Source organism: Myotis daubentonii, chromosome 8 (assembly GCF_963259705.1).
Source record: "Myotis daubentonii chromosome 8, mMyoDau2.1, whole genome shotgun sequence".
Lineage (NCBI taxonomy): Eukaryota > Metazoa > Chordata > Mammalia > Chiroptera > Vespertilionidae > Myotis > Myotis daubentonii.
Genome location: NC_081847.1, coordinates 7,518,375 through 7,545,874, shown reverse-complemented (window position 1 = coordinate 7,545,874; position 27,500 = coordinate 7,518,375). Strand labels below are relative to the sequence as shown.

General features: G+C 57.8%; 1 protein-coding gene and 1 long non-coding RNA gene across 2 annotated transcripts in view; both read right to left on the bottom strand.

The window, feature by feature from the left end:
• LOC132239216 (uncharacterized) overlaps window positions 1-27,500 on the bottom strand; it is a 106,082-nt gene that overhangs the window by 19,088 nt on the left and 59,494 nt on the right. The window lies entirely within an intron of this gene.
• BMP7 (bone morphogenetic protein 7) overlaps window positions 1-27,500 on the bottom strand; it is a 75,532-nt gene that overhangs the window by 17,730 nt on the left and 30,302 nt on the right. The window contains exons 2-3 of the mRNA XM_059705230.1: window positions 24,502-24,694; window positions 4,644-4,792 (exon numbers count right to left, since the gene is read on the bottom strand). Of these exons, the coding sequence (XP_059561213.1) occupies window positions 4,644-4,792; window positions 24,502-24,694 (342 nt within the window). The remainder of the gene's footprint in view (window positions 1-4,643; window positions 4,793-24,501; window positions 24,695-27,500) is intronic.

The following is a 27,500-nucleotide window of genomic DNA, read 5'->3' as shown; positions in this document are numbered from 1 at the left end:
TGAGGCCCTGACAGGTGGTGGGGCTCTATTCTAGCCGCTGCCCAGTGGCTGCAGGATGCTGTCTAGGTCTGGACAAGGATTAGATGCTATACCCCTGACTCAGTGCCCCGTCTCCTCCGGTCCCTGATGGGGGACTGGGAGCTGGGCATGGGTGCCACCACCCAGGGACTCAGCCTGTCCAGGTGCTGTCCCAGGCAGCGGCGCTCATGGAGTTATGTTAATGCTGGTGAGCGGTCCCAGGGCAGGGACCAGGCTGTCTCTACAGGCCATTCAGGCTGGCACACAGTAGGTGGGCACCAGGCTGCCCAACAAATGAACTCCAGAATCCACAGTCTCCCCAGAAGACCCTGCTGGTCTGACCCAGTGTAGACAGCTAACAGGGAAAGGCTTAGACCCGCACTGTAAAGGAAGCCAATCGGCCGGGTGGCATCTTATTAATGAGGGAACCCCAAACACAGGGCACAACTTTTCCAGTGTTATTGCCGACCCAGGCCCCACGTTACCCAAGGAGCTCGTGAGAAAAGGCAGATTCCCGGGCCCACCCTCGGGGATGGCCACCGGGGGGCCTCGGGGGAGCCCAGGAATCTGTATATTCACGGTGCCCCCCTAGTGCTGGGCAAATTCCATGTCGGGTAAAAGAACCTCGCAGCCAGGCGCCTGTGGTCTTTGAAATGCTGGGCTCACGTGCTTCTTATCTCACTCCCAAAAGATCCAGAAATTCACACGTCTAATTGGCCAAACTGGCCCATTGGTAAACTCTGCCCCTTCCCTGACCCAGGCAACCACATAAGCGGCCGGGTCCCAGGGCGACGGCACCCATGCCTACCCCTGAGTGCCCATCTGGGGGGAAGGAGACAGGGCACCAGGGCATCTCATCCTTGCTGACGGTAGGCAGCATCTTGTGACCACTAGGCTACATTCCCTGGGTGGAGAGGGGCCCTGGGCAGCTGCTGGGATGGAGAGCCTGCCACATCTTAGGGCGGCAGTCTCCGCACTGCCATGGGGTGGTGGTGGCAGCACCCAGCCCCCTGGGGAACGGCGAGGATGACTGGAGACAATGAATGGCCTAAAGCGCTTGCTTGGTGCTGAGCAGAGGCGCGACCACAGGTTGAGCAATGAAGCCCTGCACCTGCATGAGCTCACCTAATCCTCCACAACCACCGGGGAGGCGGAAACTCTTATGAACCCCACTTTCCAGATGAGGGACATGGAGTGACTCACCCGGGTCACGTGGTAGAAACACCAGAGCTGGGATTTGAACCTGGGGAGTCTACCAGCTCTGGAGCCCACACTCTGACCATCAGCTGTGCCGCCTCGACAGTGCGGAGCCTCTTCCACAGCCAACGGGGGAGCAGGGCTGGGGGCACGGGCCACAGAGACCCTGGCTCGGGGAGAAAGAGGATGGCACCCCTGACACTAGGGGAACTGAACTGAGTGTCACTCAGGAGAAAAACCAAACCTAGAAGCTCATGAACCACTGGGGTGCAGCTGGAAGGTCCCGCCAATCTCCACAGTCCAGGGAAATGCTCACCCTGAAGAGAGAAAGCAAGTCTACCTTTGCCTCACTTTACCTCGTCCCCAGTAAGCGCCACAGAGGCGTGGAAGGAGAAAGCGAAGTTGAATGATTTCATTGCCCAAGAAGTGCGGCATTCCTCTGTGCTGTATTCCCCGGCAGGAGGTTCACAATGGACATCAGCAAAGTAAGAGCTCTGATAAGTTGTGCAGGGAAATCTGTTTTGTTCAAATCCCAGCTCTGCTGTTTCTACCACGTGACCCCAGGTGAGTCACTCCAGGTCCCTCATCTGGAAGGTCCACACTTCCCTGACTGTGATCCTCAGCAGGGGTTGGAAACTTTTTCTGTTATATTTCTGAAAATAAGTATTTTCAGCTTTCTGTGCCGTAGACTCTCTGTTCTAACGACTCTACTCTGCTGTTTGAGCACAGAAGCGACCCTAGACTACACCTAAACCAAGGTGTGGCTGTGTGCTAACAAAGCGTGACTCATGGACACTGCGGTAGAAGTCTCACATGATTTTACATAAATGTCACCAAATAGCCTTCTTTTGATTTTTCTCAACCATTTAAAAAGGCGGGGGCTACTCTTAGCTCACAGGCCACACAGAAACAAGCCACAGGCTGCACCTGACCCAGCGGACCGTGAGCTGACCCCATGCAAAAGGATGGAAAACCCAGTGCCTGGGAGGACCCACTTTTTCGTGTCGGGTGTGGACAGTGGGAGGAGGGCCGGAAGGGTCGGGGACCATCAGTAGAAGGAAGAGCCTGGAAACAAGACAGGAGTGAGTGGTCCTACACTCTGTGGCCCCTCCCTGGGCTCACGGCCTTAGGAGAGGGACTGGTTTCCTGAAGCTGAGGCAGAGGGGGCAGCTCCAGGCCCAAGTGGCGGCCTAGGGATCGATAAAGGACACGCTTATCAAGTTCAGCTACGTTGTCTAAATCCACTCAGCAATACCCAGCATTCGCCACAGTCAGAAGAAAAGCTACGAACTGGGAAACCATTTGCAGCTCAAACCACAAAGGGCCAAACGACTCTAAAACATAAAGAGGAGAAAGACCAAGGCCTGACAAACACAGTGGGCAGAGGGTGTGAGCAAGGCACTTCAGAGGGAGGGCCAGGCACACGGCAGAGGGAGGGCCAGGCACACGGCAGAGGATGGCTAAGCAAACTCCAGGATCCCGTCAGTCATCCGTCGGATTAGCAGGGAGGGAGGAGTCTGAGAACTTGTGCTGACAAAGACGGGGAAGCAGGTGCCCTCGTGAACCGCTGCTGGGGTGCCGATGGAATGACCCATGAAGGGCAAATTAACACTCTCTCTCAAATCCACACACAGGGTCACTGTCAGGCACTGGTCCTCGAGCTGCATTCACTCGGGGGACCATGGCGTTTACGCTGAGGTTTTCCACTGCAGCCCCATTTGTCGGAGCAAAAGACCAGAAAACACCCAGACATCCCTCCCAGGGGGCGGGGCAAGGCTTTCGGTAGCAGTGACAACAGCGGTAACACCAGCTCTCATCCTGGGTGTGTCCTGGGAGCCAGGTCCTGTTCTCAGCCCTCCATACTCACCGCCCCGCCCAGGGACCAGCAGCCCCCATGGTCTGGGGGCCGGTTGGAAATGCAGGCTCCCAGGTCCACCCCGCTGCTGAATGAGAGTGTGCATTGTAACAAGAGGCCCAGGGTTCCGATGCATGTGAAGGCACATCTTAAAACCCTTTCTACATGAACTCAATTAATCTGGGAACAATCCAGTGGCCCAGGCCCTCCCGTTGCCGGCACGCTGGGGGGAGGAGCTGAGGCTCTGAAGCAGTCACGCGTGTGAGAGGCAGAGACACGCTCACGCCACATACACACACACACACCACCGCCTTCGAAATCCGAGGGAGCTCTCCGGTCACTGGAAGGACCAACCTCCAAGAGAAGTTGTGAAACGGGCAAGGTGAAGACACTGAGCACTGCCACGTTTAGCGGGAGGAAAATGGAAAAGGAGAGCAGAATCCACGTGTAATTCTTAGGTACCCGGGCAGCATCTCTGGAGAGAGATCCAATCGCAGGAGAGCAGCCGGGGCCTCTGGGAGGGGAGGCAGCCCAGGGGACGCTTCCCTGCGCACACGCCTGCAACCTCTGAAGTCTGAGCCATGGGCACGTATTACCTATTTTACAATAAATGGTTTTGGTTTTTCTTAAAACTGGTGCAGGAAGAAGCTGCAACACCCCAAAACCATCTCCACTTAATAAGAAATACACTGTGGCCTGGCTGACGTGGCTCAGGGGTTGAGCGCCAACCTATGAACCAGAAGGTCACGGTTCAATTCCCAGTTGGGGCACATGCCCCGGCTATGGGCTCGACCCCCACTGGGGGACATGCAGGAGGCAGCCGATTAATGATTCTCTCTCATCATTGATGTTTCTCTCTCTCTCTCTCCCTTCTCTGAAATCAATAAAAACTTATCAAAAAAAAAGAAACACACTTTGGGGGAAGAAGAAATGGGCACTGTAAGGCCCACCCTAGCTCCCCACATGCCTTCCTGTCCGCCCGCCTTGGAGAACAAGTGGGGGGAGGGGGGCAGTGAAAGGTGCTGGGGGACGGGCAGGCCAACAGCGGGTCCTCCGAGTGTCTATGACCAGGGTTAGGGTTTCTTGGAAGGGGCTTAATGCCTTGCACCACCCCGGGCAGTGGTCCTTACCAGGGGCAACTGTGCTCAGCAGGGGACATTTGGAAAAGTCTGGAGACATTTTTGGATGTTACAACTGGGAGGGGCTATGAGCATTGGGTGGGTAGGGCCAGGCGTTTCAGACGAGGTGCTCAGCCAGCTCCCGGGGCGCTTGTCAAGGTGCAGGTCCGGATGCAGCGGCCCTGTGACGGCCGGGAGTCTGTGGCTCCGACCCCGCTGCTGTGGCCCGCACTCAGAGCAGAGCCTGGCCCAGCCCGGCAGCAGCCGCTGTGTGCTCATCTCGCGCACAGGGGCTCGCAGCTGCTTCCTGTCGGGATGGACCGGCTGGGCACTGAGGACTGGTGGGGAGGGGGCAGCGAAGCTCCCTTGAGGACAAGCACGGGCTTGGCGGAGAGCCTCCGTCAGTCCCGCCGTACGGGCTGCATCAGGACCACCGGGCGGTGGCTGCGACTCACCATCCAAGGTCTCCACGGAGAGCTGCAGGCCCAGGTTGTGCCGAGGGTTGACCACCCAGTGGTTGCTGGTGGCCGTGATGTCGAACACCAGCCAGCCCTCCTCCGACGCCCAGAGGGTGCGGCTGTCAAGCAGGAACAGGTCGGACTCCCTGCGAGAGAGGAGGAGACGCAGGCTCAGCCGCCCGGTGGCCCAGCCAGACACCGATGGGGAAGAGGACTGTGTGGGGAGGGGGAGGCGGGAGGACGTCTGTTGTGTCCCAAAAGTGGGTGCGTCAGACCGAGGTCCATGCATAGAGACCCCTTCGTAGCCGTGGTGGGAAAAGGGGGTGCGAGAGAGGTATGAAGAGAGGCCCACAGGAAACAGGGTGCTGGGAGCCAAGCTCGCCCTTCACAGTTGTTAGAGGGATGCCAGTGGGGCAGTCCAGCAAGGCAGAAATGACACCACCCCCATGTCGCTGGGCATCTCAGGGACGACATGAAGTTCACATTTGCTGGGTGACTTCCCCTTTGCCAGGCACTGTCCCGAGGGTTTTACACACATTGTCTCATCCAGTTCTCCCAACCCTGAGTCCTAGGGACACTATCAACTCCATTGAACACATGGTAACACCATGACTCGCCCAGGTCACTTAGCCAGGAAGTCGCCAAGTTGGGGCTCGAGCCCAGGCAATTGGACTCCAGTAGACACTCCTCATTTCCCGGCAACACAGCATCTTCAGGAGCCACCAGGTGTTAGAGGTGAGGCCCTTTCATTCTCTCTTCCTCATGTTGCAGTAGCCAAATGGGTAAGGTCACAATGGCCTTGTAGGGGACGGAGGATGGATGTGTGGACGGATAGATGGGTGGGTGGGTGGATGGATTTTACATTCCCAGATAGTAAGATTCGAGTATGTAAAGTATCATCTCTTTTTAATTATAAAGATTCAAAGTTCAATGTTTTGAGTCCTTTGAGGGACGTCAACAACTCCATGAGAGAAGAAAACCACTCTGAACCAAAACAATTCCCCGCTTACGGCCGGCTCCCGGGCCCTGTGGGAACCCCCGCACCACAGCACGGAAGTCACAGGCCTGGGTGGCAATTGTGCTAGAGAATTGCTCTTTGTAGGAAAATGTGACCAGCTATCGGGATGGGCCCTTACGGCGAGGAGAACACATGGCGACTTAAGGGACGAAACTGGGCCTTCGATGAGTGCAGGCCTCGCCAAGCGACAGCTTCTCCTGTTGCTGGCAGGACCCCGAGGGCCTGTGCTGCCAGCCAGCGCTGACTCGCCCTGACGCCATGTGAGCGCTCAGCTCCCTCCTCCAGCCACACTCTGCACTCTGTCCCAGGTACACTGGGAAGAGCCTGACTTCGGGTGGGGACAGAAGAACCTGTGCAGGTGGGAAGAGTGAGACACTAGCCCAGGCTCTGCTGGTGGAGGGAAGGCCAGGATGAGTCAGCCCACAGGAGCACGACCACATGCACCAGCTGGGCAGCCGAGTCCGGGCGGACAGGTGGGAAGTGGGAATTCCTCGCTGCCACCTGGAGCATCTCATTAGAACACAGTGGCTCTCGCACGCAGGAGGACCGACAAGCCCTTTGAGACACAGTTATGTACCTTGAACATATGGCCTCCCTGCCCCAGCCCCGCCGAGAGCACAGGTGGGAGAGGCTTGGGTGAAGGGCCCCGAGGAAACCAGGTGCGTCCTCTCTCTCTCCCGCTGCGGAAATTCTAGGGGCCTTCCTTGCTCCGGCCTCGGCCTCTCCCCAACAGTGAGATTATTGTTCCCATTTTACAAATGAGCAAAGTGAGGCTCCGAGGCGAAGCCTACAGCCCATATTGATAGACCGTATCGTTGACCTCACACTCGAGCCCTGAAGCCATCACCTCACCCAGGGACAGGAGGCTCAGGACGCTGTTGAGTCCCACATGGTGCATGTTATTATCACATACTGCATGGGGAAGATGGAGGCGGTGGGGAGTGGAGAAGGCAAGTGGGTCAGGCCAGCTAACTCCTGAGCCTCAGTTTCCTCCCCCGTCAAGTGAGGGTCACACCACCGTCTTCAGAGACTGGTGAGAGTCCAGTGAAGACGAGCAGGGGACAAGCTGCCAAGATCCTGGGGCACCTCTACAGTTACTACCAGTCATTCCCCGGGAGACTCAGGGAATTCTGGGGCTCTCTCTGCCTTGGCCCAGGCGTTACGTGACTTCTAAAGATCCATACAGACCATACGGCCACTCAAGGATGGGCACTTGACTCCAACACTCATCAGACAAGTGCATCTGCATGTTCACAGTTGCAGAGCTTCTCCAAGTGTGACCACGAACAGTTCCTCCTACCACCGCACCACAGGCAGCTCTACCACAAATGGGTGCCGTTTGCCCCTCCTCTGCGGTCTGGGCTGCCCATACAGGACCAGTGGAAGGGAGGCCCGCCAGGTCCAGGGCTGGAATGGAAGAGGCTTAGCAGCTCCCTCTGGGAAGCCGGCCGCTAGATCAAGAAATCTGACTATCCTGCTGAAGAGACAGGTCCTAGGAGGGGGCGGGGGTCGGAGGCCATGGAGGAGGAAGGTCTATGAGAGGAACCGGCCCCTGGATGGGGTGCCACTGTGGGCGTCCCAGCCCAGCCAAGCTCCCCGCTTCATCAGTGACGCAGCAGACACTACAGAGTAGAACCGCCCGGCTGAGCTCTGCCCGAATTCCTGAGCAATAAAATAACTGCTGTTTCAGCCACTGTGTTGTGGGTGGTTTGTCCCCGGTGGAGGTGGAACCCAAGCAACAGTCCCACTGTTTATAACAGGAAAACAGAAAACCATCTCCACAGCAGGGCTGTCCAAACACGTGCACGTACACATAGCTGAATCAAGGGGAGAAACGTGCAACTAAGAAAACAGGGTTATAAAGCAGCATGTGCAGTATGTACATTTCCGGGAAAATACAAAACGCTAAAATTGGTGGAAAGGGCACTGAAAATTTGAGTCATCCAACATACATTACAAAATTGGAATAGGAATCAAAGACCTTTCCCATCCCTACACTCCAGATGGTTTTATACTGTATTTTTTTTTTTTTTTACCAAATTTACCAAATCAGTAACAGATAATTTCTTCGTATGTAAATTGATCAAGAAAATGGAAGAGGGCAAATTGCAAAGCTAGTATCATAATACTAGCATGCTATTGATTCCAAAAATGGGTAAAGCCAAAGTGAACAGACATTTCTCCAAAGACATACAAATGGCCAGTGAACACATGAAAAGATGATCAACACCTTAGGGAAATGCAAATGAAAGCCACAATAAGATAGAACTTCATACCCACTAGCATGGCTAAAACCAAAAACACAGATAATAGTAAGTGTTGGCAAGGATGGGGAGAAACTGGAACCCTCATACCCTGTGGGTAGGAAAATAAAATGGTGCAGCTACTTTGGAAACAGTACAGCAGTTTTTCAAAAGGTAAAACATAGAGTTACAATATGACTCAGTAATTTTACTACCCAAGAGAAGTAAAACTCCTATTCATGAATATTCATAGCAGCATTATTCAGAATAGCCCAACAACTCAAATAACCCACCACCTGATGAATGAATAAACAAAATATGGCAAATCCCTAAGATGGACTATCGTTTAGTTACAACAAGGAACAAGCACGGACACATCCTGCAACCTGCATGAACTCTGAAATCTTAGTAAAGAAGTCAGACCACAAAGGACCGCATGTCGTATGATGCCATGACACAAGCGTCCAGAGAGGCAGATCCACACAAAGATGAGCAGTTGCTGACAGGGAAGAGGGACATGGGGGAGGGTGGCTGTTAATGGGTGTAGAGTTCCCTTTGGAGGTGATGGAAACATTCTAACTTTGAATAGCGGTATTTGCTGCACAACTCTGAACATACTAAAAACTACTGAATTGTATACTTTACAAGTATATATCTCAATAAAGCTATATATTTTTTTAAATGGACAAAGACAACATACAGAGTCCAAAATATAGAGCCTGATGTCATTATATTAATAACTAGAGGCCTGGTGCACGAAATTTGTGCACAGGGGGCGGGGGGGACCCCTAAGCCCAGCCTGTACCCTCTCCAATCCGGGAACCCTCAGGGGATGTCTGACTGCCGGTTTAGGCTTGATCCCGGGGATAGGGCCTAAACCAGCGGTTGGATATCCCTCTCACAATCAGGGACCGCTGGCTCCTAACTGCTCACCTGCCTGCCTGCCTGATCGCCCCTAATTGCGCCCCCTGCCGACCTGGTTGCCCCCAACTGCCCCCCCTGCTGGCCTGGTCGCTCCTAACTGCCCCCCCCCCCCCGCCGACCTGGTCATCCCTTACTGCCCCCCCTGCTGGCCTGGTCGCCCCAACCGCCCACCTCTGCTGGCCTGGTCGCCCCTACCTGCCCCCCCTGCCAACCTGGTCACCCCTAACTGTGCCCCCCGCCAACCTGGTCGCCCCTTACTGCCCCCCATGCCAGCCTGGTCACCCCCAACTCCCCCCCCGCCAGCCTGGTTGCCCCTAACTGCCCCCCCCACCGGCCTGGTTACCCCTCACTGCCCCCATGGCCGGCCTGGTCTCCCCATGCAGCCTGCTGTTCGGTCATCTGTCCGGTTGTTTTGGTCGTGACGGCCCCTGGCTTTTTATATATTTTTTATATATTAGAATATTTTTAATAAGTTTTAATTAAACTCTTTAGGGAGAGAGGAAGGGAGAGGGACAGAGAGATAGAAACATCGATGAGAGAAAGACATCATCAATTGGCTGTCTCCTGCATGCCCCCTACTGGGGATTGATCCTGCAAGCTGGGCATGTACCCTGACCAGGAATGGAACCAGTGACCTCTTGGTTCATAAGTTGACGCTCAACCACTGAGCCACACCAGCTGGGTGCACTAATAATATTTTTAAGTTTTACACATCTATACATGAAAAGCCTACATGCCCTAACTACAGAGTTTCAGCAACAATTCACTCTATTCAACATTGTCTCAATTAGCGAGCACAGTTCTATTTCTGCAAAAAGCAAGATCCATTTGGGAGCAACGTATTTCCATGTTCTGCTGGGTCTGTGGAACAAACCTGGGCAAGTGGGAGTCCTGGCTCTTGCCCCTCCTCCAGGCTGACAGAGGCAGCGAGCAGGGATACACACTTGGCGTTCCTGCCTTCTTCAAACAGCAGGGAGACCCAGAAGGTCCACTTCTTCCTGCCTGAAACCCAGGTTCCCCCAAGCCCTGCTCTCTGTGAGGCACGAACCACTGGTGACCCCCACTCTGTGGGGCGGGGGATGTTCATATTTAACCACCAGCTTGGGGATAGAGTGCTGCTGGGGCTTGCGGGCTCCTCCTCCCAGAGACACCCAGGAGGACCGCGGGGAGGAGGAGGAGCCACACACCCCCCAGAGCTATTTCCATCAGCGTCTCTCAGCCCACCTTCCCCTGGAAAGTTCTACCACGATGGAAAGTGGGTATTTTTAAATCTCCAGTGTGGGAAGGTGGAAAGTCCTTTCTTTCCCTCCCTCTGGCTCTTTAGAGACTATTTAGAGGCTGTGACCTCAGGGCCTGACTCCCCTGGCAGTCAGATCCCCACATGGGAGGCAGGATGGCACCCCTTGGACACACCCAGCTCAGGGAATCCAGCCCTGAAACTGGCAGAGGGGGGCTGAGACTCAGGGAAGTGGGGGGTTCCCAGGGCTGAGACTCAGGGAAGTGGGGGGTTCCCGGGGCTGAGACTCCGGGAAGTTGGGGGTTCCCTGGGCTCAGACTCCCGGAAGTGGGGGGTTCCCTGGGCTGAGACTCCCAGAAGTGGGGGGTTCCGCTGGCCTGGGGCACTCCAGGCAGAGCAGGAGCCACAAGAAACACAATCCACCTGGGCACCCAGTGCGCACTGCCTCACACCTGGGACAGTCCCTGTAGTGTCAGGACCTGGTTTCATTCTTCCTCCCTCCTATGCTGCACAACTGTGGGGATGGCCCCTTTGACCGGCCAGTGGGTCCCAGTGGCCCAGGCCTTCACAGCCAGGCAGGACCTTGAAAGTCTGCCCTAGCTGCTTCTCGGCTCGAACACTGGCCGCTGGTGGCTGTGTGAGAATCTGGCCTCCTAGAGGGTGGGGCGATGGAAGCACTTTCTGCCACAGCCCCCACCTGGCGTGACTCCCCTTCAGACATAGCCTGCCCCTCTCCTTGCTGCCCTCAGGGAAGTGGGCAGGCGCCTTCAGACATAGCCTGTCACCTCGGGAGCAGACGCCAACCGGGCTTTGGAAGGGCCACATTCAGAGTCACCCAAGGTCCCTTCAGGAGGTGTGGCTACTGGCGGGGCCTCGGCACCACGTGGTCCAGGTACCACGTCCTGGGCACCTGCCGTGCAGCAAGCCTTGGGCGACAGTCTCTCACCTAACCCTTCTCTCTCAACGAGCTGCCTACCCTCACAAGCTCCACTTTATAGATGAGACCATCGAGGCTGAGGAGTTAAGGAAGCATCCTCCGTCAGTGAGCAGGATGCCCAGAGGGAAAGTGACATGAGGCTACGGAGCCACCTGACACCTGGGTGGCCCCAGCCAGGAAGTCTCCCCAGGGAGAATCCAACAGAATGGGACCCGCCCAGTGCCCAGAGGCCTCCATCAAAGAGAGGGACATGCACTTCAGCTTCCGTGGCAGAATAATAAGCCCACCCCAGAACCGGAAGTCCATTGCTTCCCACGGCAAAGGGACTTGGAGAGGTGATTCAGGTGAGGTTTCTGAGACAGAAGACGCTCCTGCACTACCCAGTGGGCCCCTGTGATCACAGGGACACGGGCTCAGAGAGGAGATGCGAGGACAGCAGCAGAGTCTGGGTGATGAGATTGCTAGCGGGGCCAGGAGCCAAGGAATGGGCACCCCTAGCAGCTGGGGAGACAAGAGAACAGCTTTCCCAGAGCCTCCTGGAGGAGCACAGCTCTGGGGACACCTTGATATTAGCTGGAGGAGCCTACAGAACTGAGAGTCCACTTGGGGTGCCTGAAGCCACTATGTCTGTGGTAACTTGTTACAGCAGCCAGAGGGGACGAATGGGGTTCACTCCTGGCGCACAGCTAGAGCCAGAGGTGCCGTGGAAGCCGGAACCGGAGCTCTGGGTCCGGGGGCTGTGAGAACATGGCAACATGAGGGTCATGAAGCCCGAATTCAGGGGCGGGAAGGGGAGGGAGGCGTCCTCTGGGCGAGCAGATGGATGTGGGGCGTGAGGCTGTCCAGGGAGAACATTCCTTGGGCAGCGCTCCCCGAGGGAGGCCACGGGGACAAGCAGGGCTACTGCAGCCAGGAGGGCAGGGAGGGCCTTCGGGCAGAGGGGACAGAATGCAGAGCGGGATGAGAGGGTGGCAAGGAGAGGGGCAGGCGCATAAGGAGCAGGAGGTGGGCGGTGGCGGGAGCCTGCAAGGCCGCTGCTGGTCCTGGGAGGCTGGGAGGCTGGGGAGGGCATTCGGGGCTGGAAATCCTCGGCTTCACCCCTCACGGTGATTGGAGGACTCTCCCTCCCTACTGCTCGGACCCCTCACCCAACCCTCACCTGTGGTTCTCTGGCAAACCACCGGCTGGACACTTCAAAGCCCTACGTGTTGTGAACTGCGGCCGGGCCTGGAGGACATGCCTCAGAAAGCCAGAGAGCAATGGAGAAGCCAGAGCGCTCCCAGGCTGCCATGATGTCATGGGGGACACAGGCGTGCTGCTGCTAAGGATGAGTCAGGCCGGGAAGCCAGCTCCACGCACCTGGAGTCAGACCAGCATGCAAACACCAGCCCTGCAGGGAAGCCGGGAAGGGGATCAAAGGAGACACAAGGAAGTGGGGTGTGGCAGCTGTGAGGCTTCAGGTGGGGGGGGGGGGCCCTCCTGAGCCCCAGGCTGGAGAGGACCCAGCCTTGGTCCCAGTACCCCACCTCAGGCTTCAGGGAGTGCCCTGCCTTTGTACCAAGTCCCCAAACAGTCCCTGGCGCCCCAGGGGCGGGAGATGAAGTCAGGGAGGTCGGAGCTGTTTTTAAACACACTTCAGGGCTGCACATCCAGGAAGACTGAAATTAAGTCATTTGGGAGAAAGGTGGAAAAATACACACAGGAGCGTGGTACCCTCCTCCCACAGCCGGAGCACGAGTCACCAGCCCACGGCCTCCCCGCCCCATGACCCTGTCTCTGTCTGTCTCTCTCCCTCCTCCCTTCTACCGCCAGCACCAGGCATTCACAGGAGGGTCAAGTCAAGTACACTCCTGTCCGGAGCCCAGGAAGCCCCATGTGGTCAAAGTCGGGAAGCAGGTCAGCAGCCACAAGGTCTCGGTTTCAGGTTCCTCGTCTGAAGGGTTTGGAGTTGATAAAGGTCTCAAAACTGCCTCCCATTAATAGGCTATCCCACAGAGGGAAAGGAGAGGGTCAAAAATAAAAATGAAGAGGCTCTGCCTTCAATGAGGTTGGAAAGTGCCACATGATATTGCTCCATAGAGATTCATAACGCACAGTATCTCTTTAAAGACCCTGAGAAGTCCTGCTGCAAAGGAATGTCTACTCCGGCAACGGCATGCGATAAAGAGGCTCTTGAACTTGTGTGTACATGTGCAGCACACGGGCTGGAGGTGGAGGGAGGAGGAACACAGCGAGAAATGGAAGGTTCTCCCCCACCACGGAGGCACCTACCAGCAGGAGGAAACAATCAGGAGGTCTGAGTGGAGCACAAGATCCTCTTTGTGATGAGGTCCCCAGGGTGGCCCTTGGTTCACACTCTGGGTGGTCAGGGATGTGGGAGATGTGGGCATCACAGCACCAGGCTCTGGGTCCCGGGGACGTTACAGTATAATCCCAGCGGAGTGATCCCGGGCAAGCCGAGCTCCCCTTAAGGTTGTTTGTAAGTGGAGGTGCGGTGAGGACTGTGGGTTAAATGGGATGCTACAGTCAAGGTGCCAACACAGAGCCAGAGGCTCCAGGCTCCTCGTAGGAACAGACCTCGCTGTCTGGGAGCCTTCTCCCCTGGAGCTAAGCTGCCCCCGCTCTCCACTAAGGCTCTCACAACCATATCGCTCCGATCTCGTTCAAGATACACCATCTTACAGCAGGCCGGGCTCGCTGAAGCCCACGATGCCTGGAGGGGCGGTGCTCTGGTCCCATCACTGAGGCTCAGGGGAGCCTACAAATGTCTCCCCAGTGGAAGGAGAGCTGCCCCCCTGCCTGCCTCATGCTCCCCATCCCCAGCAGCCTCACAGGCTTCCAGAACCTCAAATCCAAACAGATAACTGCCCTGCCTTAATCCTCATTTCTCTTAGGATAAAAAGCCCAATCCCTAACGTCTTCCACAAAAAGGGAGACGCAGAACGGAAGGTCTAAACTGGGAAACTGTGAGAGAAAGGAAGCACAATTATAACTCCAGATGTGCATGTGGGGTGCACAGGCATCCTGCCTATATGGCCTGGCGGTCGGTCCCTCGACACCGCCTCTCACTCCCCTCCCCTCCCACCTGGCCCCCAGTGCTCCGGCTTCCTGTCAGGCTGGCAGCTGTCCCCCTCCCGCCTGCCACAGGCCTTCCACGTGCGTTCCCGCTGCCTTTTACCTCCATCGCACCTGTTCACCCTTCAGCTTCCAGGCAGCGTCCACTGACGCCCCGATGGCGAATCCTCATTAGACGCCCTCTAAAGCCCTCCTTTCTAGCGTTCAGGCTGGTGTTTAAATTTGCTTCACGGTTCTCTGCTCACCCCACCGGATTTTCCGCGCCTCGGGGGCAAGACCCAGTCCTGCTCTGCTCGCTGCTGTTGCAGCCCAGCACCTAGCAAACAGCACAGCCCACAGCGGCTGCCAGGTATACGCTGACCGGATGTGCTGGTGTCCTCAGAGTATTCCTACCAGCCCAGGGGGCTTTCTGGTGTCACTTTCTGTAGCTTGTGTTAGTAAAAGGGGAAGAAGGACTGTTTTCCCAACTTACTCAGTGTCTCCAGAAATGGATTTGCCTCCAATTCCCGGGGCCTCAGCCCACTGCCCACCCTGAGCCCACTGGCCAGACACGGGTCAGCTCCCAGGCACACCCACAGACCGCCTCCCACGGGCCTGCCTGTGCAATCATCACCCCCAGGAGACCCCCAGTCGGAAGCTGCTGGATGCTTGGGGTTCGCCTCGGCCATTGCGGCCACGCCTTCCTCAGGGCCAGCTCCTCCATCGGCCCATGTCCGGAGGGACCAAGAGGACACGACCAGCTGGGGAAGAAAGCCAACCTCGGGTTTACTTTTGAACCAGCTCTTGTCCCCATGCTTACAATTCCAGGGTTTGGCCCCAGAATTTCCGGAAACTGGAGACCATCATTCTCTTCCACCTCCCAAGGGATGAGAGGTGAGTCACGCTGGAGATGGCAGTGCTGGGACAGGCCTGCCGCGACACAGCAAGGCCTCTGGGGACCCCGGAAAGCCAGGCCTGTGGGAGCACCCACAGCTCTGCGACGGCGGAATCCCAGGCGGCTGGGCAGCTGTGTGGCCGGCGGTGGAGGTGGGCGGTGGTGCCCGGGACGGGAGACTCATCTTCCCAGACGCTCCCTGGTGCCCCACTTCCTCCTCCTCCAGCTCCCGACCAAAATAGAAGGAGGTAACTCGCCCCTTCGTGCACATCCAAGGAATAAACAAACCAACACAAGCACAGTTTATCCTGCTGGGTCTTGTTTCCCACCTTTTTTTTTTTTTTAAAGAACCACAGGCCATTTTAAGATTCCAAACCAGAGGCAGAAGAGTGGAGTGTGCAGGCAGACGGGGCGAGGAAATGAACTTCACAGTGGAGCCTGCAGACAGGAGCGTGTGTCGCGATGACCAGATTCAAGATTTCCGAGAGCAAAGGGCAGAGCCGAGCAACTCGACGCAGAGTGACAGGGCGTCTAAGAGCCGTTCTGACTGGGGGCCCTTAAACCCAAGAGTGGCGGCCAGGAAGGGAGCTGAGGACACGGCCCACTCAGTGAACTGTGCCAAGTGCCACGCGTGCCTCAGGCCACTGACTCAGGCGGACACTCATCTTCCACCACATTTCGGGGACTGCCAGGAACAGATTGTGAGTGAAGGACTTGAATGCAAGTACTTTGTCTGAGAAGTGACCCCAAGAACCACCAGCCAGAGGGAGGGCTGGAAAAAAGACAAAACAGGACACTGTAGGACCAGGGCCCACACCACGGGGCCCCCTCTGCCGCATGGCACAGCTCAGCGGGCTGCTTCCCGGGACACACGGACAGTGCAGGGACCTCACCGGGTGACCTGTGGGTGGTGTCTGCAGAAGACAGCGATGAGGCGAAGCGGGTCCCTCCATGCTCAGGAATCACGACTCCAGGCCTCACAGAGCCCTCCCCTAGGGGTCAGGGCCCATGCACGGGTAACACCCGTGGACGCGGTTCCCGGGGGCTCCTCTTTCTCACTCAGCCCATATGCAAAGCTCACTCCCACTCCCCCGGCCTCCCTCCCACTCCCCTGAACTGTGGGCCTCGCCTCAGACACAAAGGTCGAGCCCACATCCAACTCACAACATCGCGGGGAAAGAGAAGCCTCCTCTGGGCCCAAGTATCTTCTTTAAAGAGCCCCAACCAGACGCCGAGGAGGAGCCAGAGTCCTGTCCCTCCACAGGCACTTACATCCAGGATCCACTCAAGAAGCCACCGCCCCGACCACAGGACCCCCGGAGCCCGCGAGCAGGTGCAGGGCTGGGCGGAGCGATGGTTAGCAGGCGGAGAGCGGTGAGCAGTCCAACAGGAAGAAGGCTGGGAGGTGAACCTGGTCAGGGCCAGCAGCCTCCGCAGGGGCCCGTCCAGAAGTGCACATCTCAATTCTCCCACCTGGCGCCCAGGTGCCAGCCCCCCTTCACCTGTGAGCATCCAGGGATGGACACCCCTTCCTCCACCCAGTGCTTCTCAACCACGGGCCGGTTTTGACAATGTCTGGAGACATCTTGAGTTGTCAACACTGGCTGTTACCTTGTGGGTGGAGGCCAGGGATGCTGCTAACCACCCTACAGGGCACAGGCGCGGTCCCTACCCTAAATGTCGGGACCCCTGCTTAAATGCGGGTGGATGGGGAGGTAGACACATGTCAGCTCCTTGACTCCTGGCTGGAGCGAGGGGTGCAACTCTGTCTCCAGCCACTGCAGAAGGAGGGAGCCTACAGCACTCCCGGGGGCTCTGTGCGGCACGGCCCCCTTGCCTGGCTGCCTGCCTCTCCCGGCACACTTCCCCATGCTCTGACCTGATCGGGAAACATGTCCTAATCATTCAGTTTCACACACAAGCCTCGTCCCAGGGTCATCTTCAGGGAAACCCGACCTGAGACCAGCAACGTCACCCAACTAGCAGCGCTGCCTCGCGCCATGGAGCTCATTAGGGTTCAGGCCGGGTCCAGGTTTGGCAGGAAGGAGTGCTGCAATCCATTAGCAATGCCTGCCTCGGGTCCCAGATGGGCTGTGAGGGCTTGCGTGCTGGAATGCGGGCCAGGTGTCAGCTTTCCGCCTGCCATCCTTGGATGGGCAACATGGAAAGCCCTGGGTATTGTGGAGGGGGCTCCCCAGAGGGCTGGTGGGAGGGAGACAAAGGAAGCAGGTATTTGGAAGAGCCTCGAGTATTTGCCCTGAGGCCTACTTCTGCCCTGAACATGAAATAACCGAGGACTTCCTCAACCATGGTTGACTCTTGTAAAACATTACCTCCTGGTGAGCCTGCACCCCCATCTGTGCTGAGTCCATAGTCCAGCAGGCACTTTCCTTCCCAGCTACAGATGACCGCTCATGACCAAATTGAAAAATATTAATTCTCTTTGTCTCCTGCCAAAAAGGCTAAAGCAATTACAGGCCCTGATATGAAACACAGATGTTAATACATTTGGAAAAATAGGCTCCTATAGGCGAGCAGAGATCCAAGTATGAAGTGCTTTTGGGAGTAAAGCCCCGGATCAAGTTATACGGCCGGCCCTCGAGACTGACGCCTGCTCCCACGTCCACTCCGGGGCCGGGAGCCCGGGGCCACGCGCACACACACAGCATGTCCTTTCAGACCCGCACCAGCCGAGCCTCGGGCACCCACTGGCACGCCAGCTCTAAATAACATAATTATAATCACCACAGGGAAAGTGCCCTGAGATCGAAAAGTCATATAATTACAGGCAGTTTTCACTTTTTGGAAATCGGGCTCAGATGCTGGAGAAAGACTGCAAACAAGGCACTCACGGGCTTCAGCTCGGGACGAGAGAACACGAGGAAGTTTGCTGGGATGGACCGGCCCAGGCTGGAGGTGCGGGGAGGGCGAGAGGCAGGGCCGAGTGCTCGTGGGCCGGCACTCGCTCAGCCGATGGGTATGTGCTGGGCATGTCCCACGCCCTGCACGGTGCTGGGCATGGACGTGCGTCCGTGCGGATGGTCTATCAAGTCAGGAAGCCCACGCCCTTTCACCCATGCACGCCCCTGTGTTTTGCTCAGTGCCTTCTATATGCCAGGCTCTAGGGACAAAAGATTCGTCGGCACCGCTGGGACCAGCAGGGCAGGTCTTCTGTTTTCTCTGCCTCAGGTTCCTTGGGTGGAAAGTACATTTCCCCACGATTACGGATCCTGGATTGCCATGAAGGGAAGGGCAAATGTGTGCCCCTGGCCCAGGGAGAGAAGCAAAAGGGACGGGGTAGCGGCTGCTCCCTTTCCTTGGACCTAACGTGGTGGTGTGCCCACTGCCTTGTGTGGTGGGTGAAGGTGCTCCCTCGGGGCTGAGGGAAGGACTGAGGGTGCCTGCGGCATAGTAAGCGCTCACTACAATCACCTTAGCCATCATCGGTGCTCCCGGAGGCAGCCCTCGCGTCTCCCAGTTAAGGGAGGCATTGCCAAAAAGAGAGGGGGCAAAGGTTACATGGTGAATTGGGGAGGCGACAGCCAAATCGATTGAGAGGTAAAAGGAGCAGCCCTTTCCACAAGGCAGGTCTGCAAGGGGACCACCTTGCCCATCACAGTAAGTGTCAAGTCCACGTGGAGGGATGGGGACAGGACAGACACAGAGGAAGTGACTCAGAGCTGCTCCTCGGGGTCATCCAGTTCCCCCCTCTCCCAGAAAGACATGCGGCTCCCCATCCGTTCTCTGTGGGGAGTCGCAGCTGCCCCCCCCAGCATGCCCACCACTACCAAGAAGGGAGGCAGGACAGGCGTCTCCAACCCCATCAGAGGGGGGCGGTGACTCTTCCGAGGCCCCAGATCCTCAAAGGGACAGACTGAGCAGGAAACACGCCCACACTGGGGAGTTTTAAAAACCCTCAGTGCGTCAGGGCCCAGGTAACACCAGGACCATTCCATCCGAATTCTAAAGGTGGGGCCCCAGCTCCCCAAGTTTTATCTATTACCTGGCTGCTCTGCGCCATGACCTCATCCACAAAATGGGAGAAAACGGACTTCTCAGGTGACTGTGAGAATGCGACATCGCCTACCACCTGCCGGAGCCAGCCTGACCCATCGGGAACCCTCAGCAAATGAGGTCTGTCCCCACTGACTCCGCCCACCGCTCACAGTCTCCCTGAGAAGCCAGGTTTGGGATGGATTATGGAAGGAAATGACAGGTACAAAGGTCAAAACACCCACCAAGGCCCACCAGATGGCCTCGGGCCAAGGACAGGGAGCCGGGGGCCAGTTGGCTCCAAGATGCCGAGGGCAGGCCGGCTGCCGTGACCAGCAGCAACTGGACTGGCACAGCGTCTCCGTCTCTGCCAGGCAGGGCCACAGACACAGGCTTCTCCCAGAGCGTTGCCCCTGGACAGGCGGGAGGACCCCGTGGGGAACCCAAAGAGGTGAATGGCCCTGGCCTCCTGCTCAAGCCGCGCCCAGCTGGGGTCTGGAGCGCGCCTGGAGAAAGGTGACAAGGACGAGCGCGGAGGCTCCCTGACCAGGCTGCTCTGGCCGTGCTCCCCTCTGACCTCCAGACGGTCCAGTGCGGCCCGGCAGCCGGCTGCTCCCACCTTGCCCTTGACCAGGCTACTGGGGAGCTGAACCGGAAACTCCTGAGAAAGTGGCTCCAAACCCGAGCTCACGCCCCGGGGCTGAGGTGTAGTGGTGAGAGACGGAAGCCGGGAGACATGGGACCAGGCACATAGGCCTTCAGGAGCAGCAAAGAAGGCTCCAGAAGCCTCTAGACACCTCCAGCGCCAGAGCCCGCAGGGATCTGCACCCTCAGCCAGCTACTTTCCTGTGCCACCCAGGCTCAGGGCCTGGATCTCACTTGGGGCTCAGTCGCCTTTAAGAGATCGGGCAAGAGGCCACCGAGAGGCTGTATCAGGAGTCTCTCTGCTTCCGTCTCGTGGGCATGGATGGCTCCCAGAGGAGAGGGGAGGGCTCTTAGCCACCTGCCCACAGCCCTGGCCACACAGGAAATCACCGGTGCCCAGCCCCTCGCCAGCCTCAGCAAGTCCAGGCCGTAAAAGCCCACAAGAGTCTCGTGTGTGGCCAAGGCTGAGCCCACAGCTTGGATGCACGCGCCCTGCCCGAGCCCCAGGCAAGGACATCAGTACAAGCAGGAAGCACCATGTCGCTGTCTCGGCCAAGACTGTGAGCCCAGAATCTGAGACCCGAGGTCCAGTCCAACTCTGCCACTTCCTCGCCGCCGGACCTCAGGTGAGTTACGTCCCTCTCCGAGCAGTCTCTACACCTGCGAGTGGGGAAGACCAGTCTCCGTAGGATCACGTACAAGGTACACACCACGGCGAGCGTCCATCACGACAAATGATGATAAAACTGGAGCAGGCGTGGGATGTGCTCTGGAGGGTGACCGTGTCCCCCTGCCCAGAGGGGCTGGTGGCGACTGAAGTCAGAAAAAGTCAGTCTTGTTACCAAGCCCTTCACCCTTCCCAGCCCGATGAAACCAGGAGGACCTGAGGACTGCCGCCCTGGAGCCACCCTGGGGTGCGGGACTGCAATGCTCACCAGCACTCACACAACTTCTCCTTGGACTTCACCATAAGGACATCCCCGGGGGAGGTCAGAAATGCCGGGGCTCAGGGGCACCCCAGCCAGCTGACCCTGAACTGCATCCTCACCTGGTCCCGGGGAGCCGTGCAGCTGAGCTGAGCTGCTAAGGGGCAAGGATGCCACTGGGCCGGGGTCGGAGAGCCACGTCCTTCTCAGAGGAAAAGCTGAGACCCGAGGCAAGTGCATGAGTGCCTGGACAGGTGGGGGCACTGCCGGGGACACGGTGACACCTCCCCCTTGTGGGGAGCTGAGAGCTGGGGCGCCCTGGGGAGGATGCTGGGGGGCGCCTCCTCCCTCCTCATTGTCTGGAGGCTGCCTCGGCTGAAGGGAGCTGGCAAACCGCCCTCTCCAGCCCACAGCAGGGACAGCTCCCTCTTCCTCCGAGTACGCAGGCTTGGCCCTGGAGACCAGGCTGAGGTCACCCTCCTGGTAGCCAAAGTCCCTGAGACGGACCAAGGGACATTTTCATCCAGCTGCCAACATCATGTAGACCCAGGCAGTGCCCTTTGAACGGGTTGTGTTGCCCTGACCGGCCTGCGCCCCGTTCCCCCCTCTCCCCCCCAGGTCTCCCACAAAGCGCCCACATCCCCTACAGACAGAGCTGCATTTCAAGGAGTAAGCCTGGGGCCTGAGGGGGGCGGGGCGGATGGGAAATGCTCAGTCTAGTTTCCATGAATGAAACCTGTTGTAAACTAGTTTGAACTAGTGCAACCCCCCTCCCCAAACACCCTCACCTTTAGCTGGAAATGGACTCTGAGCCAACGCAGCTCCAGCGGGTCGGGCCCTGGGCTTGGGAGTCCAGAAAAGGAGGGCAAGGCTCAGACGCCCTGGCCCCCACTGCTCCCAGCAAGTGCGGCCAAGGCCACTGACCCAGCCCTGCCGCTCAGCCCCACTCGGCCAACAGCCTGCCGGGGCGGTCCAGCCTGCCTTTCCAGCTGCCGGGGCCACGCTGCAAGCAGGCCCGAGGCCCGGGGAAGGCCTCCAGCTTGGCTCAGGCTCGGAACTTAATCTGGATTCCGCACGATCAAGAGGCCTCGGTGGAAAGCGGCTGTCACAAGGGGAGGGACGCCGAGGCCAACCCAAGCCGGCTCATCTCCGGCACCCCGGGCTGTCCTGGAGCTCAGGCCGAGGCTGGCCAGAGAGCCAGATGTCCCGGCTCCGCACAGCTGGGCGGCCGGCAGCAGGGAGGCCCGGCTCCTTGGAAGGAGCAGGCTGGCCACACAGCAGGGCGGCCGGGTAGCATCCTCTCAGGGAATCAGGTCAGCCACAGGCCTTCAGCCTAAAGAAAATGCCTGCCCCAGATTGAGGAAATGCCAACCGGGGCCCCACCCCCACACCAGCTCAGGCTTGTATCCCCATGAAGACTGAACACTCAGAGATTCAGCAGAGGGAAAGCCACACCCGGAGCTCGGCATCTTCCTAAGAAGGCTCTGCATTCCCTCCGATGATGGTGCGGGGCGGGTGGGGGGGGGATGGTGATGGTGGTGATAGTGATGGTGAGGATGGTGATGGTGGTGATAGTGATGGTGAGGATGGCGATGGTGGTGATAGTGATGGTGAGGATGGTGATGGTGGTGATAGTGATGGTGAGGATGATGGTGATAGTGATAGTGAGGATGGTGAAGGTGGTGATGATACTAATATTAATAAAACTTTACTGAGCATTTACTATGTTATAAGTAAGCATGTTAACCTCCTTTATCCTCACAACTCTGAGAGGTTAATGCTATCATGAGTCCCATTGTATCGAGGAGGAAACAAGCTCCCAGAGGTAAGACTCCCAAGACTACACGGTATATAGTGTTGGGGTTCAAATCCACACTCTTCATAGCTGGTCATCCCACCTGGGGAATGACATAATAGGATTGTTTTGCTTCCGCGTTAACTTCTGGAGAATGAGAGACTAGATTCCTTCTTTCCGGTGCAGAAAGGAAAGTTAGAAATCTACAGAGAGCAGCCCCTCCTCCCCTCCCACCGCCTCACTCCCCCACCTGCCCTCCTTCATACTCTGCCCCTGTCACGTCACTTCCTCTGCTCCACCGTGAGCTCCCGGAGAGCAGAGACTGGGGTCTGCTGACTTCGGCCTGCACACGGCACACAGCCGGTGCACAGACCTTCGCCGGCAAGGGACTTGGCCTCCCAGCAAGCCACAGCCCTCAGAGGCAGGAGCCCACAGCCAGGCTGGGCATCCCCAGAGATCACCTGTGGCCACGGTGCTTGTGGTGGGCAACCTGGAACACCTGCCCTGGCTGCCTGCCAGGGAGCCTCGGACAGCTGCCCACTCTTCCAACCACAGTGAGTCAGGCCCTCTCCTCTCCCCGGGGCCTTCCTCCCACCCCGTGGATCTAAGGCAGGTCGAGGAGGCCGCCACCTCACACCATGATGGGACCGCAGTGCCAGCAGGTTGACACAGGCAGAAGGATGAGCAGCTGCCGGCAGCCTTTGCACAAGTGGGCTGATGGAGTGCTACTGACAAACAGCCTCTCGGCACCTGCCTCACCCCAGTGAGTGTGTCTTCATGAGAAAAGTCAAGCGTGTTCTTGTTCAAGAGCCCTGGGAGATCCGTCAGAGAACAGCAAACACACGCCACCCCGAGAAGGAACTCAGTGCTGCTTCTCGTGCCTGGGCCTGGAGCCAGGGCACGGCCGACCAGGGGGCACAGGGGCACCTGGGTACTTTAGGGAGACTCAGGGGTGACTGCCAAGGCTGTCTGCCGCCTCCGCTGCACCACGCCCACGCCCTGTACCTTAGGGCACTGCATTCGAACGGGGGCTCTAAATGCAAATTTAATCCACACTGAGATACCATTGGTCCATCCGACCAACAAAGATCAAACAGTTTAATAAGAGACCATGTTGGTGAGTATAGGGGGAAACAGGCTTCCCTATGTGGCTTCTGGGAATATAAACTGATAGAGCCTCCATGGCAGCAATTAAAACCCATCAGGGTCCCTGTGTGGGGGCTCCCTTAGGGGGCTGGTGTGCGTATGAAATGAGGTGACGAGTGCAAGACATCAGAAGCATGAAGCATCAGTTTGGTTTTCTCAGAAGACTACCTCCGAAAGGGAGATGCTTAGCAAACGAGGTGGTAATGGTCCCTAAGTCCCCGATGTGATAACAGTCCCCATTCCAACTGAAGATGCTAGGCTGCCCATCGAAGGAGCTGCCCACCAACCTTCCTTGCACTGATTACCAAGGAACAGTATGCGGGGAGGTGGGTAAAAGTCTGAGACCTGAGACACCCAGAAACCCAGCCAGCGGGTAGTCTGCAACCCTGGCTCGGCACCTCGGGGCGGCAGAGTGGACTTGCCAGACATCCCAGCCCGTTCTCTCAGCCGTCTTACCTCCCAGAAGAGCTGGAAACTAAAGGGTCTCAAGAAATTAGTCTTTCAACACCTGCGTTCGGTTCCTAGCCTCCTGAACATTGGAAGGCTGAGAGTTCTCTGCCTGTTTATTTGGGGTTTGGGGGTGTCTGTCCCCTAAGATGATTACAAATGGCCACTTTGGTTGGTCACCTGACATCATGTGCTGCGTTTCAGAGTGACAAATGGGAGAGAGGTAGACCTTCAAAAACGTTTCTTCCTCTTCTCCATCCCCCACCTTCCAGGCCCCTAAACACAGGCCAGACCCAGACCACCCCTAAATACCCACTTGGGGTCACACAACCTCAGGCCTACTGGCCATCCCCTGTTCCTAACAGGATTGTCGGATTGTGATATTTTTAAGAAACAGTGACATTAAAACAAAACAAAACAAAACAAAACAAAACAACATACACACTCTTTAAAAAAGAGAGCCAGCCCAGGGCCTGCACATGGTGGAAGCAGCCAGGACCGAGCCTGCGGACCTGGCCCCACCCTCTGGCCGCCACCACTTCCTCTGCAGTTGGAGGAAGCTCGCGTCCCTCCCCGGCGTCAGCGCAGCACCCACCTGCCCAAGTGCTCCTGCAGCACCTGGTAAACGCTGATCCGAAACGTCTGGTTGTCGAAGCGCTCCCGGATGTAGTCCTTGTAGATCCGGAACTCGGCTGCAGTCACGGCCTCCCCTTCCGGGATCTTGGAGAGATCAAACCGGAACTCTCGATGGTGGTAGCGCGGGTGGAAAAACTCCTTGTCGTGTTCCACTGGGAAGGGAAGAACACACACGGGCACCAGCAGCTCGTTAGTAACTGGCCGCACGCTCCTGGCTCAGAGGCCAGCATCTGGCTAAGCCCATTGCGAGTGACCCCGGTGGTGACGGCTCAGCCCACGCCACCTGCTGCGGGCTGAAGTCCCCTTGGGAAGCAAGGGCAGTGACTGCATCCACCTGCCGGGGAGAGGTGGCAGTGACCACAGCGGCCCTAGCAGCCCTGAGGCTCAGGTTCCCGGAGAGCAGGTCTGGGTGTGCATCCAAGCTCAGCTACTAACTAGCTGAATGGCCTGGACGAAGTACCAAGTACCTTCAGTTTCTCCATCTAAAAAAATGGGGAGAATAATCCTCCTTCTTTGGTTGTTGTCGGAGGTAAGTGATCTAATTCACTAAGTAGCTTAACATCTGGTAGGGCCAGACAACTGCGAGCTGTTATTAGTCAACATCGACCTCACTCTGCCTCTCCGGGTCCCTCAGCACCTGGTGCTCAGCCTGGCTGCACGTGAGAACCACTGTGGGAGCTTGGCAAAAACAGGGGTGCCCTGGCCCACGGCTGGGCTGGCAAACGTTTCCTAACAGGCTCTCTGGGACCCCGTCTGCAGTGCTGGCCAATCTCCATCTCGCAGACCTCAGCTTCCCCAGTGGGGCGGGGAGATGGCACACTGGCCCCAGCAGCTGCTGCACTCTCTCCCCTCTGAACCAGCGGCAAGGTGTCGCTGGGGGCGGGTTCAGAGCCCGGTACTTTGTAAAGCACCCAGACGTTTTCCACGGCAGCCAGGTTTACAACCACAGACTTAGACTTCTAAGAGATGGCATGGCCGGGGGCTTTGGAAAATGACTTCAGGACAAAATAAAGTGAAGGACCTCAGCGCTTCTCCCTGACACGGGCAGTGAGGCCAGACCAGGAGAGCATGCCCCCTTCGCAGGGGATAAACACCGAGATGGCATAAGCCCAAGGGCTGGTCCTGGGGGTGCACTGCGGTTCCAGGGGGCCCTGCATCCTCTGGGCCAAGTGGAGCAGGGATGGAGCTGGGAGTAACAAGTTCGGGAAGATGCAGAACGACCGCAGGCCAGGCGGCGGGGGGGTTGCAGCATCTGTCATCTCCTGGGGACAGTCCCCGCTGCACCTCCCGTAGGGGCGGGGAACAGCGTGGCAGAGAGGAGAAGCAGGACCAGCGTGCTGCAGCTCAGTGGGCCCGAGAGCTGCCGGGCCGGGCTCGGGCTGCCGCAGCTAAGGACGGGATGCTTGATGAAGGAGGCACCGGCACCAGCAGCCCCAGGGCTCCATTGAGAAGACACTGGGGTGAGGCAGGGGCACTGGGGGATGAGCCACCCCTCGGGCTGCTCCCTCCTGGGCTGGGGGGGCAGGTGACATCTCGAGGCAGGGGATCCCGGCCGGGCACAGAGTGGCCCCGCGTCTGGACCGCAGCCTCTGGGACGGACCCCAGGCTCCAAGGGAGAGCTGGCCGGAGGGAAGGGCTCTCCAGAACCGATGGCAGCTGTCCTTAGCCACCCCCCGCCCCCACCCGCCCCTTCACACTCACAAGAGCACCTCTCTTCTACCCGGTCCAAGAAAAAGGCAAGGCTGAATCTGATGGCAAAACATGGCCACAGGGCCCAGCCAGCATGGCTCAGTGGTTGAGCATGGACCTATGAACCAGGAGGTCACGGTTCGATTCCCAGTCAGGGCACATGCCTGGGTTGTGGGCCTGATCCCCAGTAGGGGGTGTGCAGAAGGCAGCCAATCAATAATTCTCTCATCATTGATGTTTCCATCTCTCCTTCTTCCTTCCTCTCTGAAATTAGCTGAGGCCATGGGGACTCTGATCTATGAAGGCGGAGAGGGAGGGAGGGGTCTTTTGTGGCAGCTTCCAGGAAGCTAGGAGGGGACCAGGACGTGGGGATGGGGGGAAGGGGCATGGCAAGCAGCCTCCACTCTGTTGCTGTGGAATGCCCTGGGGCAGTCCTCTGACACCCCTCAAGCTCATGAACCCCTGCATGTGGGTAGGGGATGCACCTGACGCCCACGAGGTGTTGAGTTGCCTGTGCAGAGTCAGAGCCAGGACTCAAAGCCAGGTGCACCCCCACCGGAGGCCGTGGCCGCGCATCCCCGTGGCAGTGCTGACAGCTGGGAAGGGAGCTGCTCTGCTGGTGTCAGAACCTTTTCATCGTATCACAACGCACGGTCTGTACGCCAGCCAGATGTGAACCCACCCAGGGAAGCTTCTCCCAGATCAAGAAACAGCCGTGACCAGCGCCCCTCCTCGGCCCCTCTCCAGCCACAGGGGTAACACCGTACCTTCTCCTGGCCTGGCTCCTCCCCTCCCCAGGGTTACTGTGATGCATCCTCATCTCTGTGGATGCTCACGCACCCTCACTGCTGTGACCAGCCCACAGCCTGACTGTCCCAAGGCCATGTCCCTTCTACCATTCACAGGCACCTGGGGATCTGCAATCCGGGCTCGGAGAGCAGTGCTGCTAGGAGTCCTCAGGCACCTGCATTTGGGTGATTCTGGGTGGGCACACAGGAAGTGGACTGTGCGTGTTCAGCTTGGTCACTGCCATGCTGTTCTCCCGGAGGGCTGTACCTGAGAGTGCCTAAGGGTGCCCGAGGAGCAGCAGCCTGGCTAGGAAGTCATGGGCAGAGGCTGGGGACACTGGGGGCCTCCTCAGTGCTTTTCTGCAGGGGCTGGGAAGGAGGGGGGGTGAGGCCACACCCCCCTGGAGTGAATCCTGTGCCCTCAGTAAGCAGTCAGGTGCGTCCACACAGCCCCCACCCTGGGCCCCTGTGAGGGAGCTCC